This window comes from Pogona vitticeps, chromosome 4, assembly GCF_051106095.1.
Source record: "Pogona vitticeps strain Pit_001003342236 chromosome 4, PviZW2.1, whole genome shotgun sequence".
Classification (NCBI taxonomy): domain Eukaryota; kingdom Metazoa; phylum Chordata; class Lepidosauria; order Squamata; family Agamidae; genus Pogona; species Pogona vitticeps.
The window spans coordinates 183,465,738-183,483,104 of record NC_135786.1 but is presented as its reverse complement, the minus strand read 5'-3'; the positions used below and the strand labels follow the sequence as shown (position 1 = coordinate 183,483,104).

The window sequence follows — 17,367 nt, the reverse complement described above, 5'->3', positions numbered from 1 at the left end:
TCAGTGGAGTTTGCTCCCAAATAACTATGTATAGGATTATGTGGATATGGGTAGGAAGCTGAAAGGCCTGGGTGCGCAGGTTGTAATCTCATCTCTCCTCCCTCTTGAAGGACATGGCCCACGAAGGGAGAGAAGAATAATGGAAGTGAACAACTGGCTCCACAGATGGTGCTGCAAGGAACGATTTAGCTTCTTGGACCATGGTCTGCTGTTTCACAAATATCATCTTTTGGCAGGGGATAAGGTGCACCTCACAGCTGTTGGCAGTAATGTTTTGCTAAGAGACTCACAAATCTGATCAGGAGAGCTTTAAACTGAGTTCGGGGTGGGGGAGAGGTAGGCAATAGTTTTCAGGGCAGAAATTCAGCAAGTGCTGGCAAGAAAAACCCAGCAAGGCAAGTAGTACTAGAGAACAACAAGGAGAATAAAAATGTCTCTACACTGATGCACAGAACATGGGAAATAAACAAGATGAACTGGAATTCTTAATATAGCAAAATAAATATGATTTAATAGGTATCACTGAAACCTGGTGGGAGGAAACTCTTGACTGGAATGTAGTTATTTGGGGGGGGGGATATAAACTATTTTGGAGAGTTAGACCTACACAAAAGGAGGAGGAGTAGCTTTATATGTCAAGGATGTTTATACTTGTGAAGCGATCCAGGACTTACAATCCAGGAAGCCAGGTTGAGAGCATCGTTGGCAGTCAACTGCAGTCTGCCAAGAACATAAGGTCCTGCAAATTCCTCACCTTGCAGACAATTCCATGGTCCAGAAGGTGGAAGAGGCAACAAGGGGATCAGCTGTTTTAGATCTGATCTTAACCAACAGGGATGACCTTGTTAGTGGGGTTGAAGTGGTGGGATCATTAGGTGGGAGTGACCACGCTCTCTTGGAAGTTGTTATACAGTGGGAAGGGGAAATCAAGTGCAGCCAGACACACATTCTAGACTTTAAGATGGCCAGTTTCAGTAAACTTAGGGAATTACTGGCTGTAATTCCATGGACAAAGATACTGAAAGAGAAGGGAGTTCAGGATGGATGGAAATTTCTTAAAAGGGAGATACTAAAGGCACAATCTAAAACTGTTCCAATAAGAAGGAAAAACAGGAGATGTCTAAAGAAACCAAAATAGTTGACTAAAGATCTTTCAATTGAACTAAGTGTTTAAAAAAACATGTACAAGAAATGGAAAAATGGGGAAAACACCAAAGAAGAATACAAGGAAATAATCAGTATACATAGGGGGAAGGTAAGAAAAGTAAAAGTGCAGAATGAACTCAGGCTTGCCAGACAGGTTAAAAACAATTAAAAGGACTTTTATAGTTATGCCCACAGCAAAAGGAAAAACAAGGAAATGATAGGGTCGCTGCATGGAGAAGATGGCCAGCTACTAACAGGGAAAAGGCTGAACTTCTGAACACCTTCTTTGCCTCAGTTTTCTCCAAAAAGGAAAATAATGCACAACCTGAGGGGCAAAAAGCAGGTGATGTAGTGGGGGAAATACAGCACAGAATAGGTAGAGAAGTAATACAGGAATACCTGGCCACTCTAAATGAATTCAAGTCTCCAGGGCCAGACGAATTACATGCAAAGATATTAAAAGAACTGGCAGAAGTAATTTCAGAACCACTGGCATTAATATTTGAGAATTCTTGAAGAACAAGAGAAGTCCCCACAGACTGGAGGAGGGCAAATGTTGTCCCTGTCTTCAAAAAGGGAGAAAAGAAGACCCAAATAATTATCACCCAGTCAGCCTGACATCAATTCCTGGAAAAATTCTAGAGCAAATTGTTAAACAGACAGTTTGTTATTACTTAGAAAGCAATGCTGTAATCACTAAAAGTCAACACAGGGTTCTCAAAAACAAGTCAGGCCAGACTAATCTGATCTCTTTTTTTGACAGAGTTACAGGATTCATAGATTTATTTTATTTTATTTTATTTATTTGATTTATACCCCGCCCATCTGATCTACTGTAAAAGACCACTCTAGGTGGGAAACGCTGTGGATGTAGCATATCTTGATTTCAGTAAGGCCTTTGACAAAGTTCCCTATGATATTCTTGTAAGGAAGCTAGCAAAATGTGGGCTAGACAGTGCCACTGTTCAGTAGATTTGTAATTGGTTGACTGACCAAACCCAAAGGGTGTTCACCAATGGCTTCCCTTCATCCTGGAGAGAGGTAACTAGTGGGGTGCCTCAGGGTTCTGTTCTGGCCCCTGTGCTATTCAACATCTTTATCAATGACTTAGATGAAGGAATATAGAGTATGCTGATTAAATTTGCAGACGATACTAAACTGGGAGAGGTTGCTAATTCTCCAGAGGGCAGGATTAAAATTCAAAATGACCTTGACAGATTAGAGTCCTGGGCCAAAACTAACAAAACGAATTTCAACAGGGAGAAATGTAAGTTCCTACACCTAGGCAGAAAAAATGAAATGCACAGATGTAGGATGGAAGACACCTGGCTAGACAACAGTACCAGTGAAAGGGATCCAGGAGTCTTGGTAAACCACAAGCTGAACGTGAGTCAACAGTGTGATGCAGTTGCCAAGAAATCCAATGCAATTCTTGGCTACATCAATAGGAGTATAGTGTCTAGATCAAGGGAAGTGATAGTACCACTCTATGCTGCTTTGGTCAGACCTCAACTGGAGTTTTGTGTCCAGTTCTGGGCACCTCAATTCAAGAAGGATGTTGACAATCTAGAATGTGTCCAGAGGAGGGCAACCCAAATGGTCAAAGTTCTGGAAGCAATGTCCTATGAGGAGCGGCTTAGGGAGCTGGGAACGTTTAGCCTTACAAAAAAATCAAGAGGGGACATGACAGCCATGTTTAAATATTTGAAGGTATGACATGTTGAGGAAGGGACAGGTTTGTTTTCCGAAGCTCCAGACACGAGGACAAGGAGCAATGTTTTCAAACTACAGGAAAAGAGATTCCACCTGAATCTCAGGAAGAACTTCCTGACAGTTAGAGCTGGTTGGCAGTAGAATATGCTGTCTTGGTGTGTGGTGGAGTCTCCTTCTTTGGAGGTTTTTAGGCAGAGGCTGGGTGGCCATCTGTCGGGAGTGCTTTGATGGAGTTTCTGCATGGCAGGGGGTTGGACTCGATGGCCCCTATCATCTCTTCCAATTCTGAGATTCTATGATTCCAAGCTAAACACCAAGAAAATTCTGGTGAAGGTAAAGGTTCCCCTTGACATTTAGTTCAGTTGTTGCAACTCTAGGGTGTGGTGCTCATCCCCATTTCCAAGCCATAGAGCCAGCGTTTGTTCAAAGACAGTTTCCATGGTCACATGGCCAGCGCGACTAGACATGGAACACGATTACTTTCCCACCAAGGTGGTACCTATTTATCTACTCATATTTTTGCATGCTTTCAAACTGCTAGGTTGGCAGGAGCAGGGACAAGCAATGGGAGCTCACTCCATCGTGTGGGTTCGATCTTATGACTGCTGGTCTTCTGACCTTGCAGTATACTGCAGTTTAACCCACAGTGCCACCATGTCCCTAACAAGAAAATTCTAGTTTGTAGTAAATAATTGTGTTGAATTTTATAGTGTATCTGTATGTACATATGTGGAACATATTTACATTTATATTTAATTAACATAAGATCACTTTGGGAACATGTGTTTATGTGGACAAGAACACTGGAAGAATGGAAAATCTAAAATTATGTCACTCTGAAGCAGACCCTACTAAAAGGCATGAGATCAAGAAATTCAGAGGCGAGAGACTTCCGGCTTGACGTCGCAATGAGACAGCAGCAGGAGGACAGAGCTCTGTCCCCTGGGCTGAATTCTGACCCGTTTTGGGACACCGCAAGGTGTCGGAACCACCCTGGAGGGGTGGTGAACTGGGGGAGAAAGCCTGTTGATCATGGGGGGCGGCGGCCACCGCGGTTCGATCCAGGAAACTCCCTAATCAGCCAATGGGCAGAAATAAGCAGCTTCGGCGAGCTTCCAAGTCGCTGGCAGCCGTCTGAGAGAAGCAAGGAACAGCACCTGGCATCGCTGTTTTTCCATCGGGTGAGAATTCTTTTGCAACTAATTGCCTACGTACCCCTATATATGGAAAAAAAGAATTGCTATCTTATCTCAATAACTTTTTAAAGCCGCAGAAAATCTGGTGAGAGGGATAGCTGAAGAAAGTAACTTTTTAAAATTACACTTTAAGAATATTTACAACCTGGCGTTATAAGCTTAAGAGACCTTCTTCAAATTAAGTGTGGACATTGTTTTGTCTATCTAAAGTGTTTGGAATGATTCCCAGAAGAGGTGGCCTTGGACATTCTGTTGTTGCTTAAGGCTGAAAAACTGTTTATCTCCTCGTGAGCTTCTCTTTGCATTTGGCCGGAATTAACCGTAAAGTGGACTTTTCAAAAACTGTTCCTTGGGTTGAATTTGGTTCAACTCTACATAGCCAAAGCGGAACTCCTGAAATGACTCTGGAAATTTGGAATATCTGTTTATAAGCACCTAGGCAGCAGAAACAGAATGGCACAACAAGGACAATTTTGGAATGAAGTAAAATTTAGGCTTCAACAAATAATGATCGTGACATCTCATTATGAAGAGACAAAATTATCCAATCAACATCAGAAGGACTATAGTCCACAAGCAACTGAAAACAACAAGGAAGGAAATGGGGGTATCACAGATGATGTATGCCAAACTAAGCAGCAGCTTGAGAAAGTTAATCTAAGAGAAACATCAGTCTTAGACCAGAGGAGAGTACCAAGGGAAGACAAAGGGGAAAAAACAGCAAAATTAACCAAAAAAAGCCTGGAAGACTCATTGAAGATAGACCAAGTACAAAAAATGGACATAAATCAGATCTACAAAATGGTTTTAGAGGACATGAAAGATGACACCATGTTTAGAGATATAGCAGGGAATGAAAAAAGAGGAACCAGAGAGGGAATTACCTAGAAAGATGAAAAAAGGGAAAACAAGGAAGGGCCCCTTAATATTGGAAACATGTTTATATTTATCATTTGGATCTGTAAAAGGGTATATTCTATATATTAAAAGGAGAACTAAATTGAAATAAGGGAGCCCGAATCAGGGTAAAGATGTAATATGGTGACTTTTTATTTTAGGCAAACTAAACTAGATATAAAGCTGGGTCATGGATCTGGAACCACTTTCAATAAGAATGTTATTAGAAGATCTTGAGAACTTTATATAATATGAGAGTAATATTATGATAGTAGCTAAACTATATACTAAAATCTATATATGAATGGTTTGAAAGAAGGTCGGAATTTGGGGGGGATAATCGAGAAGACGCTGAGATGTAAAAAACAAATAATTGTAAGCAAGTATGTAACACAATGTCTGATAAGCACAAACAATGTAGATAGATTGGAAAATTAATTAAAAATGTTTTTTAAAAAAAGAAATTCAGAGGCGTAATAGAACTTATTTGCCTTTTCCAGGGATCCATATGCACTTGGTTTCCTTGCGCACTAGGAAAGCACCATTCACTGCACTGTATACAAATTACCTAATAGATTATAGATTCATCCATTGAGAAGAGAGGGGGAAACATTCTGCCTTTTTCTTAAATGTCATGTTGTAAATCACTCCTGGTTGTTTCTTTTTTTTAATGTGGAGTACAGATTGAGTGAGTGAATGAATGTACAGTATGTGTGCATGTACTGTATTCTGTATGCTCTGAGGGATAGAGGATGACACCATATGCAACTAGGACTTTGCAGCTAATGATGAGGTGGTAGGGCTCCTGTCTTTCACATGTTAATCTACATATCATTCAAATAAACTTGATCAAACATACTATTCCTTTGAGTACAATAATCAAAATGAAAATCAAGTATGAATTATCCCATGAATGGTGAGTACAAATTACAAGCACAAATTATCTCACGAGTTAAAATAAAACCTTAAAAGATAGATAGATAAGATAGATAGATAGATAGATAGATAGATAGATAGATAGATAGATAGATAGATAGATAGATAGATAGATAGATAGATAGATAGATAGATAGATAGATAGATAGATAGATAGATTTACCTGAGTGAATCATTTCATGTATGAATCACATTTATTAGCTATTGTCAAAGATAATGAATAAAAGACTCAACCTTTTTTTCAATCAAGAGTTTCATGTTTCTCAGTTAGATATGTAAATTTTTAACCTATTTTACATTCATGTATACAATCAGCAATTTGCAGTGTTGATAAACGAGCTCACCATGTAAGACGAGGTTCTGGCCAGCCAGCCACAGTACAGTGAAATTTGACATTTTGTTTTTCCCAGATAGTGTGTGAACGAGGCTTGATTATAAATTCAGGAGCATGTAAAAGACTATCTTCATTCAACTTCCTGTGGAATTCTTCTGTCTCTCTTAACTGGAAGGCAAATATTTCATCTTAAAATTGTTCATGGAGCAAGTGTCATTTCATAATGGAGGATATTTTTTCCTCACTCTTCTGCATATGTTGACTAAAACATATGACAGGAACTTGGGGGGAAATTGTTTCATTTAAGTCAAGTAGCATTATTATGTGCAAACAGCATTAGGCCCTGGCATCTAGAACATGTGTGCTTTCTGCAACATCACCAGTGACATCACGCATTGTATTCGAATGAGAAGCAACTATGAAATTCAGGTGATTAGATGCTTACCATTTGGATGTGCTAGAACTATATAGCAACATGGCTGCCTGACAGCAGGGAAGCAGAGATTTGAGTAAGCAGTAACAATACAGTCACAAGTCATGACTTTGGCTTGGGCAAGAGCTTTGTCACAACTAATTTGATTCATCCCACTGGATGACACATGAAAAAGATGGTACTCCAAACAGGAGTGCCATTCCATTCAGTATACAACACTATCCAACTTCTTTCTAACAGGCCTAACTTGAAACAGAGATATCCTGTTTTCTATTTTTCCCCACTTCACTTGGAACAATATTGTGTGAATTAGCTTTGACCATAATAATAACCAACCAACCAACCAACCAATCAATCAATCAAATGCAGAAGTGTAACCTTGTATCTAATGAAGAGTGCTCAAGGATACAAAATGTGTTATGTCACAATAATTTGTAAATCTGTAAAATATCACAGGAATTTTCAACAGTTTTATGGGACAGAACACGGGCAATGTTTTAAAAATGAGAAACCTATATGTTGGCAAACACAAGCATTCTACTGAGTGGTTAATTTTAGTATACGAGCTTTTGTGATGGATTCAGAGACTCTAAAGACCCTTGCACTCTGTATATCTAATAAATACATTGGCCAAAATCTTGTAAATAATGTAACCTTTAGCGGTGAATTGCTGCAATTCACAAAGTCAGTGTACACATTATCTACGTATTGCATACTGAGTTATGCAACTCAGCATGCATCAGTAGAAACCCTATAACCATGGGGAATTGATTCTATGATCTTCCATGGTGCCTGAAATCATGGATATGAGGAAACCCAATATATAAGATACAAGGGGGCAGGACACGGCCGCAAGGAAACACCCTTATATGTTGCATATAGAGCTGCGGCAAACTGCGGATAAGTAAAACTGTGGTTAAGTGAAAACACAGATACCAATCCCATGGATATAGGAGCCCTACTGTAAAGTCTACACTAACTTTGCAACTTGCAGCAATTCACCACCAAACATTATACCATTCAAGCTATGCTAGCAATAGGATTTGGGCCATCATCTGTAACAGATTCCTAGTGGTGCCTGGATTATTATTCTGCATCATATTTAGTATACAAATTTATCTGAATTTAAAGGTTGGAGAAGTAATGTAGCATGTTTCTATCTGCAGATTTCCATATGGAAATTAATAATATGCTTTTTTACAAAGCAGCACAACAGTTTGTAAATATGGTTATCATACAGTGACACTTTCCTTTTATAAAACAACAACAGGTAGTCATATAGTTATTGAGTACCGTTTTCTTTAGGGACAGGCGTTCAGCTTTCTCTCGTATTGCTACTTTTCTTGACTTCTTCTCATGTGTTTCTTCTTCTACAGAAGATATTTTCTTACTAGTTGCTGTAATTCCTTCCCCAGTTGCAAAAAGGTTCCTCTTGGCAACATATGCAGCAGTTTCTTTAATCCTTTCTTGTTCTGTGTCTGTAATCCCACTAACATAGGTCTGTCTGCAATATTTTAAAAACAGAGAAGGTTCATGGGACATTGAATGGAAGGCAAACTGTTTTGTTTTCTATCTTAAAACATAATATGTAGCATGTTACAAACTTTAGTCTTCAGCTATGGTAACATCTTAATACTACTTGATCAGAAGAAGGGAAAGAAAAATATGAGAAGAGTTCCTTCAATTTTAAATTAATCATAGCTAGGGCTTGATTCTCCAAGGTGTCTCCATATTGTAAATGGAAGAATGTATTATTGTACACATATATACAGTTTAATCAGGTATGCCCTTACCTTACTCATTGTGAAGCTACAATAAAACAACAAAGGTTTGAATTAAAGGCTGACACCTATTAATAAGAAGTACAAGGGGCAAGATATGCAAATAAGAAGAATGACTTTGCTCTTTTTTTCTCAAGGGGGGCACATGATACCTCTATTAGAAAACGGAATTAAAATGTCCTTACTTAAAGCCTCAATGAAAAGTGTTGTGACTGGGGTAAATATAATATATATGGTTGTTTGTACTGAGACCAGTGATAGAAAGATGATATAGATGTGCATAAGTCAAAAGAAGTAGTACTGGAAAGGAATTTGCAAAACATATAACGCAACCAAATGTTTGGTACATTATAGGAGCTTCAATGGAACTTGAACGGGAATGTAAAATGACAAAGCTCAAATATTCTCAAAGCAAAATGCAAAGGAGATTGGGAAAGGTCCAGGATTCACTGATGGTGAATGTATTACCACCACTATGGCCCCACCCCAATCACACAAAAGTGTAAATTCACACTGTGAAGAGGTAGGGGTTGCTTCTGATTCTAGAGTTTCACATCAGTAACTTCTGCAACTCTGATAGGTTATTAAATTTAGCTATGCATGGCCCAAAACAGGCCAAAACAGAACACTAATCTGAATGAAGTTTGCACATGCTGACTTAATGTAGACATATATGCAAAGCTGCAAAATAAAATGTTAACACTATAATTTGATATATATCACCTAAATGGGAAAGATTACAGAGGACTTATCTGCTTGCTTAGTCTACTATCAAGATACAAACTGCCAACAAACTCCAAAGCCCCCACTTGCTCTTGTTTTAGTTCATCGTCATGAAACTTCTGAAGGTACACTTCTGAACAGAAAGTTTTCCTCTGATAGCTCCTCAGACAGGAAACTGTCCTGTATAAAAACATGGAATGCTATATGCCTGATACCTTTCCTTCAGCCCCAAAGCAAATTTCTAGCAAATGATTCAGAGAAGGACAGTCTAATGGTATTGGTAGATAAAGGCTGAAATTAAAGTGGAATGCCAGTAGCTCAGGAATCCTAAATACCTAAAAATAACTGTTTTTCACATAATATAGGGGTTCTATTTTCTGAATTATGTTCCCTGTGTATTTTTACAGTTTGGATATACCCAAAATGATTAGCCTACTTGTTCAAAGTCTCACAGGCCAGTGCTGAAAACTGATTGTGTTTCTACAAAGGCGACTTTCAATTTAACCTAAAGAGGACCAATGTATGATCTTCTAAGGACATACATTCCATACCTGTACTCTCATTCAGTGGGACTTAATCCAAAGGAAGGGTGAATAGGATTACAGTCCGTCTCATGGTCCAGCTCCCTCAATTGTCACTACACATAGGGCCGAGGCCTCAGTAATGTAACTGGGAGCTTATGATTCCTTAACAGCAAAGATAAAAAATTTTTAAAAAAGGAAAGCTCCGATAGGGACTACTGTCAATAGTGTTGTTCACAACACTGTCACCAGTCACTGGTCACCTTGATGTGTACCTACAATGACCCCATATTAATAATTCACAGTATGCACAAATCAACGTGTGATGACAGGAAGAATACTAAGGCTATGTTACATCATGGAAAAGGCCAGATGCGCATGAAGACATCTAGTGGTATACTGGAGCTGATCTGGACATTTACAAACAGCCTCACTCCAACAGTTGACTTCCTTATCTCCCCATGCTTCATTTTGCCCAGCCACTCTTCTTAGATATTTAATTCACTGCAAACCCAGTTTCTGCTAGCTATTTGTAATACAGACCTTGTCATCAAGGTCTTCCCAGCGTCTCATGGATTCAGTAGGCCTATGCTAGTGTGATAGGATTCACTATGCTAAGCAACAGGATTTCAGCCATTATGTGAGGTCCTTGATCCATAAACTATTCACATCTTATTCCATTATTTTTCTAGCAGTGATATGGTCCCATTCCTATACACACCTATGTTAAAATTAAGTCCTGTTGAGCATAGCACGGTTTACCTCTCAGTAAACATATACAGAACCACACTGCTGGGTTCCAACTCTCTCCCCTACAAGCCCCCACACTTTTCCTTTCTATGTAGTAAAGAAACTGATAGAAGGAACTATTCTGAATGGTTAAATTTAGCAACAAATTTAGACATTAAATCCATCACAAGGACACAGAAACACACTTCATTTCTCTACCACTTTCCAACTCCCATGCATAAAATAGCAGAAAGAGAACTTACCGTCCTGTGAAAACAGGTACTACATAGTCAACAGCTGTGTTTTCTTTCTCCTCTAACAGCAAACTTTGCTTAGCCCGTTTTGCTTTGGGGCTCAGTTTTAGAGAATCCTCTATCATTTTCCTGAAAGAAAGACGTATTATTAGACTTATGACAGCATATGTTTATCCACAATTATATATATTAAGCAGGATCAGTTTCTCAAAGGCAGGAACATGTACTTGCCACCCATGGCTAAGCAGGTTTTTGCCAGAGAGCCAGAAAACTTGCAGAATAATCCGAAGCATGCTTAGGCATAAGAAGGTGTCACTGAGTGTAGGGAATCTCATTTCAATGCAACTATGGTCAAACCATACATTAAACAAAGCAAGTCATTAGAAGAATATATTCCTTAAGTACCTCCTGTAGTTTGCAAATTAGCTTGCTTTGTTTTGTGATTGTTCAGACATAAAGGTGTGTTGGAATGCTAATATGATTTTAGACTGGAGTGATATACAGCTGTAACATACAATTTGACCTTATGTTATGAACCATAGCATTCACCCTTTTCTTTGTTTCTTCGCCAAATTCATAAGTGCACAGATCCACATGAGTATCAAAGCTTATGGCCTGCAGGTAAGCAAAATCTGCATTCTGGATTGAATTAGATATCAGGGCTCCTTCACCAAGCATGTTTATCCTTCACATGATAGAGAAGCAAAGGTAGGTAATGGAAACTTCACTTTGCCAAACAAAAGAGTACCTCTGTGATGACATGGAATAGTACTAATTCATCAGTACTACAGTCCAGGATAATGTTTTTCAGGAGAAAAAGAGATGGATTAATATATTGAGGCATTGCTATAACATGTGACATCCATATTAGACACAAATACATAATTGTACAAGAAGGGATGTTTTGTGGATATTTAGCACCATCAACAGGGGAAAGCTCCATTGTCAGTTTCTTACTCATTGTCAGTAGACGTTATGTAGTATGATAGTTGTTTACAGGTTGAATCCTTCTACCCAAGGAAAATACTTTTAACCAATACCATTTGAAATGAAATCAATTAATTTGTAAACCTTATTGGCTAGTTATTTCCACTGGCATAACACAATTGGTGTAAATCTTTTTTACATAATAATTCATCCACACATAAATCTTGTTTTACACAGTCATACATCTACACACATGTGTACACTCATATGGAAGCAATATGGATAATTCAATCTGGTAATACTGAAGAGCAAATATTTGAGACCTTGTCAGATACTCTCAGACAAAATCTTTTGTTTTAGAACTAACCCTTTGTATTTGGGGGCATAGCAATTAGAATATTATTAATGAAAATTAACAATACAATATGTTTATTTGTACTTTTTACATTAGAGGGACAAAAATAAGGTACCATATTTTTCTGTGTATAAGACTATACTTTTGTCTAAAATCTTTAGGCTAAAAATTGAGGGTCATCTTATACACAGAAGTAAGCTGAGGAGAGAACAAAAACAAGTGGAGGGGAAAGCAGGGATCAAAGTGATCCTGCAGCACTTTGATCCCTTTCCCCCTACACTTGCTAAACCCCACTTAGATTTCTTAATTTTGGATTAGAAAAGTGGGGGGGCGTCTTATACATGGGGGCGTCTTATACATAGAAAAATACAGTATATACCTTACAACAGACTTATGAAAAATTATCTGAATAAATAAATTAAATGCAATACAGTGAATCAACTCATTTGCTTGCAGAAGGTAATACAACTAATACAATCCGATGGCTTCTTGGAAAATTATTCTTCTGAATTGTTGTTCAGCCTCAAACTATGGAATCTTTATAATCCATGTTAACTCATAGTCCCTTCATGATCCACAGTCCCCTCAAAAGTTAACTGAAACAAAATTATGTTTTGAGGTATTCTAGTCAGTCTCTTAATCAATTAGGCCTTGTATATTAACATTTTAACATGCTGACGACACTCAGCTCTACCTCCCGTTTTCCACCAATCCAGGTGAGGCGGTTTCTGTACTGAACTCGTGTATGGACCTGATAATGGACTGGATGAGGGTTAATAAATTGAAACTCAGTCCAGATAAGACAGAAGTGCTGTTAGTGGGTGCTTCACCGGACAGGCTGGAGGGCCATTTCCCTGCCCTGAATGGGGTTACACTCCCCCTAAGGGACAGGGTCCACAGCCTGGGGATGCTCCTGGACCCCAGTCTAATTCTGGAAGCCCAGGTGGACTCGGTGGCCAGAGATGCCTTCCTTCAGCTGCAGAAATTATACCAGCTTCGGCCCTACCTGGACGAGCAGAGTCTCATGACAGTTACACACACACTGGTAACATCTCACATAGATTATTGCAATGCACTCTACATGGGGCTGCCTTTGAAGACAGTCCAGCAACTGCAACTGGTCCAGAATCGAGCTGCGTGGCTGGTGAGTGGTGGGGTCGCTAGGGAACACATCAAGCTGATTCTGTTTAAATTACATTGGCTACCAGTTACTGCCTGGGCTCAATTCAAAGTCCTTGTTTTGACATATAAAGCCCTAAATGGCTTGGGCCCCAGATTCCTGAAGGACCGCCTCCTTCCATATGAACCTACCCAGCAGTTTAGATCTAGCCAGGGGGCCCTTTTGAAAAAGCTGTCCCTCAAGGAGGTAAGAGGGATGGCTTGTAGACAAAGGGCCTTTTTGGCAGCTGACCCCAGACTATGGAACACCATCCCAATTGAGATTCGTCTGGCGCCAACGCTGATGACATTTCGGCGCCAGGTCAAAACCTTCCTGTTCCAGAAGGCTTTTAATTGAAATAATATCAACTGTGGATCCTGATGGCAATTTTTAGAGTATATATTTTAATTGCATTTTAATTGTCTTATCTTTTTTTACTTTAATTGTTGTAAGCTGCCCAGAGACCTTTGGGTAGTGTGGGCAGCATATAAGTTAAATAAATAAATAACTTTCCAGATGTTAATTTATAATGACCCAATTTCTATTTTAGATTACTAATCCATAAAAGTCTCTGTCTGGATTCCATATTGAAATCACTATATGGGTCTAAATGGAACTCAAAACATTGATTTCACTCTTATATTTTGATCTTCCACAGGTGAACTGAAAAAAGTACTGAATAGGCATGTTTTGAGTAATCACAAGTAGTCCTATTGTTACTGGTGTTTATTTCTAGGTAAGCACCATGTGGGATGTGGTGGTGCTGCGAGTTATATGGCAGAAGCCTCTGTGCTGCAAGGTTGGAAGACCAGCAGTCATAAGATCGTCACTTGTCCCAGCTCCTGCCAACCTAGCAGTTTGAAAGCATGTAAAAATGCGAGTAGATAAATAGGTACCACCTCAGTGGGAAGGTAATGGTGTTCCGTGTCTAGTCACGCTGGCCATATGACCACGGAAACTGTCTTTAGACAAACGCTGGCTCCACGGCTTGGAAATGGGATGAGCACTGCACCCTAGAGGCGGACACAACTGGACTAAATGTGAAGGGAAACCTTTACCTTTACCTAAGCACCATGTAAGATTGTACCTAAAATATTGTACATTTTCCAAATAGAATTTTATCAAAAAGGAGACAAACCACAGTAGAATAATTTCAAGCTACAAGCCTGGATCAAAGTAAAAGCTGGATTGTAACAATTATCTCTGTATTATGGATATTACTGACAAAGGAAACAGGATTAAGTGGAACCTGTTATGTCAGCCTCAAAATCTGTGAAGTCTACCTTACAGTGGAATACAGACTATGTTTGAATTGGAAGATACATACATAATTTGGCTTAGTGCCCTGGAAAAGGTCATGGGGCTGTTCTCCTTGAAACCAGAGAGCAAAGAAAGTATGATAGGTCGTACTCTGGAGAGATTCTGTTCCACATACCAGGTAAGGAGCTCTGATTGCAACATCTCTCACTGAAGGGTAACAGTTTGGAATCTCTCTTTTGAAATATAGAAATCTCTCTATCTATGGGCCTCCATCCAATATGGGAATACAAAGTCGTGACTGGCATGGTTTTAGAAACATTCAAAAATATATCTGTTTCAGTTGGTTGCAAAATAAGTAAATAAATAAAAATGGAGAGTTTGATACTGCCTCGAAGAGTAACAAATCCATTACAGCTAGAGCACAAATAATCAGCTTCAAAACCTTTTCCCCGCACCATGACAGTGCTGTTTTTTTCTTTTTCTCTGCTCTTTCTCATCTTGCCCCACATCTCATTTCTTATACACCTTTACTGCTTGCTCACCCACAAAGGTAGAAGGACATTTTCCCTACTCTCTGCACCCCTCCCTTTCTCTCACTCCTTTTCAACCTTTTGAAGAGTAAGGGGGACTCTCCAGAAGCAGGCACTCTAAAGTAATCATTATACTACTTGTAGCATACTCATAGGTTCCCTTTGGTATCCACACCACTGCTTTCAAGCAACCATTACAATTCTTCATGCTATCTTTGTTTTTAAACATCTAACTGTCCAGTTTGCTTTTAATTTTTTTTTATATTACTCAATTTTATATTTTAAATTTGTTAAATTTGTTTTATTAATTTATTGTTTTGCTTATATTTACACAGAACAAAAATAAATGATGAAAATGAGCAGGGAAATCACTTAACCTTTAACTTATCAATATTTAAGTTGTCAGAAATAACAGCAACTTCAAACTTTTCCAGCTGAGTAAACCATCTCTATTTTCATCTATTTGAACTTTTTGTGCTGATTCATCATAAGGGCTGAGTACATAGTCCACACCAGCAGCATTGTATAAGGGTCCACTGTCTTTCAAATAGCAAGATCTAGGTAAGTATTTTCCATTTCTGCTTGTGATTTTCAAGCCCTTACCAATAATGGAGAGGAACTGAGAAGGCAGACATAAATATTGCATATCTTAATCTATTTCCTCTGTACGGAATACCAAGGAGTCAGGTTTTAGAAATGTCAGTTTTTTAGCACTCCAGATGACACTTTAAGGTTTTCCTAGCAGCTGCGAGCCACAATCTTTTTTCTTCTTAATGTAGAATAAGTGTAAAGGATTCTGTTCCAGAGACTTGAGACTTCAGGATGCTATAATTTGTTGTCTCTTTCTGTACTCCCAATCTAAACTGAGGGCTCACATATACCTATTTTTAAAATTGTCACAAATTGATCCTATTAGACTGTGATTTTTTTTGATTATAAGAATTGTAGATCATGGCTGCAGCAAGGAGTCAAAAGCTCCCCCCCCCCATCCCCTCACTAAGGTCCCAATCTGTATTTAGCTTATTTTAGAGTAACAATGAAAATATATAGTTGCTTGTTAAGTCTTGAGAGGAGGGAACCTTTTTTGTCATGGCTTCGACCCAGAACAATGCCTTGCCTCATTCCAAAGGCTTCCCCAGATTGAAAGGCTTCCCTAGGGAACCTCCAAAGATGGAGAAGCTCTATACAGTCAGCAAAAACAAGACCTGGAGCTGATTGTGGCTCTGATCATCAGCTTCTCATAGCAAAATTCAAGCTTAAACTGAAGAGAGTAGGAAAAACCACTGGGCTACTCAGGTATAATCTAAATCAAATCCCTCATGAATACACAGTGGAAGTGAAGAACAGATTTAAGGAACTCGATTTGGTGGACAGAGTGCCTGAAGAACTTTGGATAGAGGCTCGTAACATTGTACAGGAGGCAGCAACAAAAACCATCCCAAAGAAAAGGAAAAGCAAGAAAGCAAAGTGGCTGTCCAAGGAAGCCTTACAAATAGCAGAGAGGAGAAGGGAAACAAAATGCAGGGGAGATAGGGAAAGTTACAGAAAATTGAATGCAGACTTCCAAAGAATAGCAAGGAGAGACAAGAGAGCCTTCGTAAATGAACAATGCAAAGAAATAGAGGAAAATAACAGAAAAGGAAAAACCAGAGATCTGTTCAGGAAAATTGGAGATATCAGAGGAACCTTTGGTGCAAGGATGGACATCATAAAGGACGAAAATGGAAGGGACCTCACAGAAGCAGAAGACATCAAGAAGAGGTGGCAAGAATACACAGAGGAATTATATCAGAAAGATTTGGATACCCCGGACAACCCAGGCAATGTAGTTGCTGACCTAGAGCCAGACATCTTGGAGAGTGAAGTCAAGTGGGCCTTAGAAAGCCTGGCTAACAACAAGGCCAGTGGAGGTGATGGCATTCCAGCTGAACTATTTAAAATCTTAAAAGATGATGCTGTTAAGGCGCTACATTCAATATGCCAGCAAGTTTGGAAAACTCAACAGTGGCCAGAGGACTGGAAAAGATCAGTCTACATCCCAATACCAAAGAAGGGAAGTGCCAAAGAATGCTCCAACTACCGCACAATTACACTCATTTCACACGCTAGCAAGGTTATGCTCAAAATCCTACAAGGTAGGCTTCAGCAGTATGTGGACCGAGAACTTCCAGATGTACAAGCAGGATTCCGAAGGGGCAGAGGAACTCGAGACCAAATTGCTAACATGCGCTGGATTATGGAGAAAGCCAGAGAGTTCCAGAAAAACATCTACTTCTGCTTCATTGATTATGCAAAAGCCTTTGACTGTGTGGACCACAGCAAACTATGGCAAGTCCTTAAAGAAATGGGCGTGCCTGACCACCTTATCCATCTCCTGAGAAACCTATATGTGGGACAGGAAGCAACAGTTAGAACTGGATATGGAACAACGGATTGGTTCAAAATTGGGAAAGGAGTACGACAAGGCTGTATA

General features: G+C 39.2%; 1 protein-coding gene across 3 annotated transcripts in view; it reads right to left on the bottom strand.

Moving 5' to 3' along the window:
* The window catches only part of MYOM1 (myomesin 1), a 120,532-nt gene that overhangs the window by 79,133 nt on the left and 24,032 nt on the right, over nucleotides 1–17,367 (bottom strand). For all 3 annotated transcript variants that reach the window (XM_078391543.1, XM_072998822.2, XM_072998823.2), the window contains 3 exons: nucleotides 10,673–10,792; nucleotides 7,949–8,159; nucleotides 6,233–6,390 (listed from right to left, as the gene is read on the bottom strand). In XM_078391543.1, coding sequence (XP_078247669.1) covers nucleotides 6,233–6,390; nucleotides 7,949–8,159; nucleotides 10,673–10,792 — 489 coding nt within the window. The remainder of the gene's footprint in view (nucleotides 1–6,232; nucleotides 6,391–7,948; nucleotides 8,160–10,672; nucleotides 10,793–17,367) is intronic.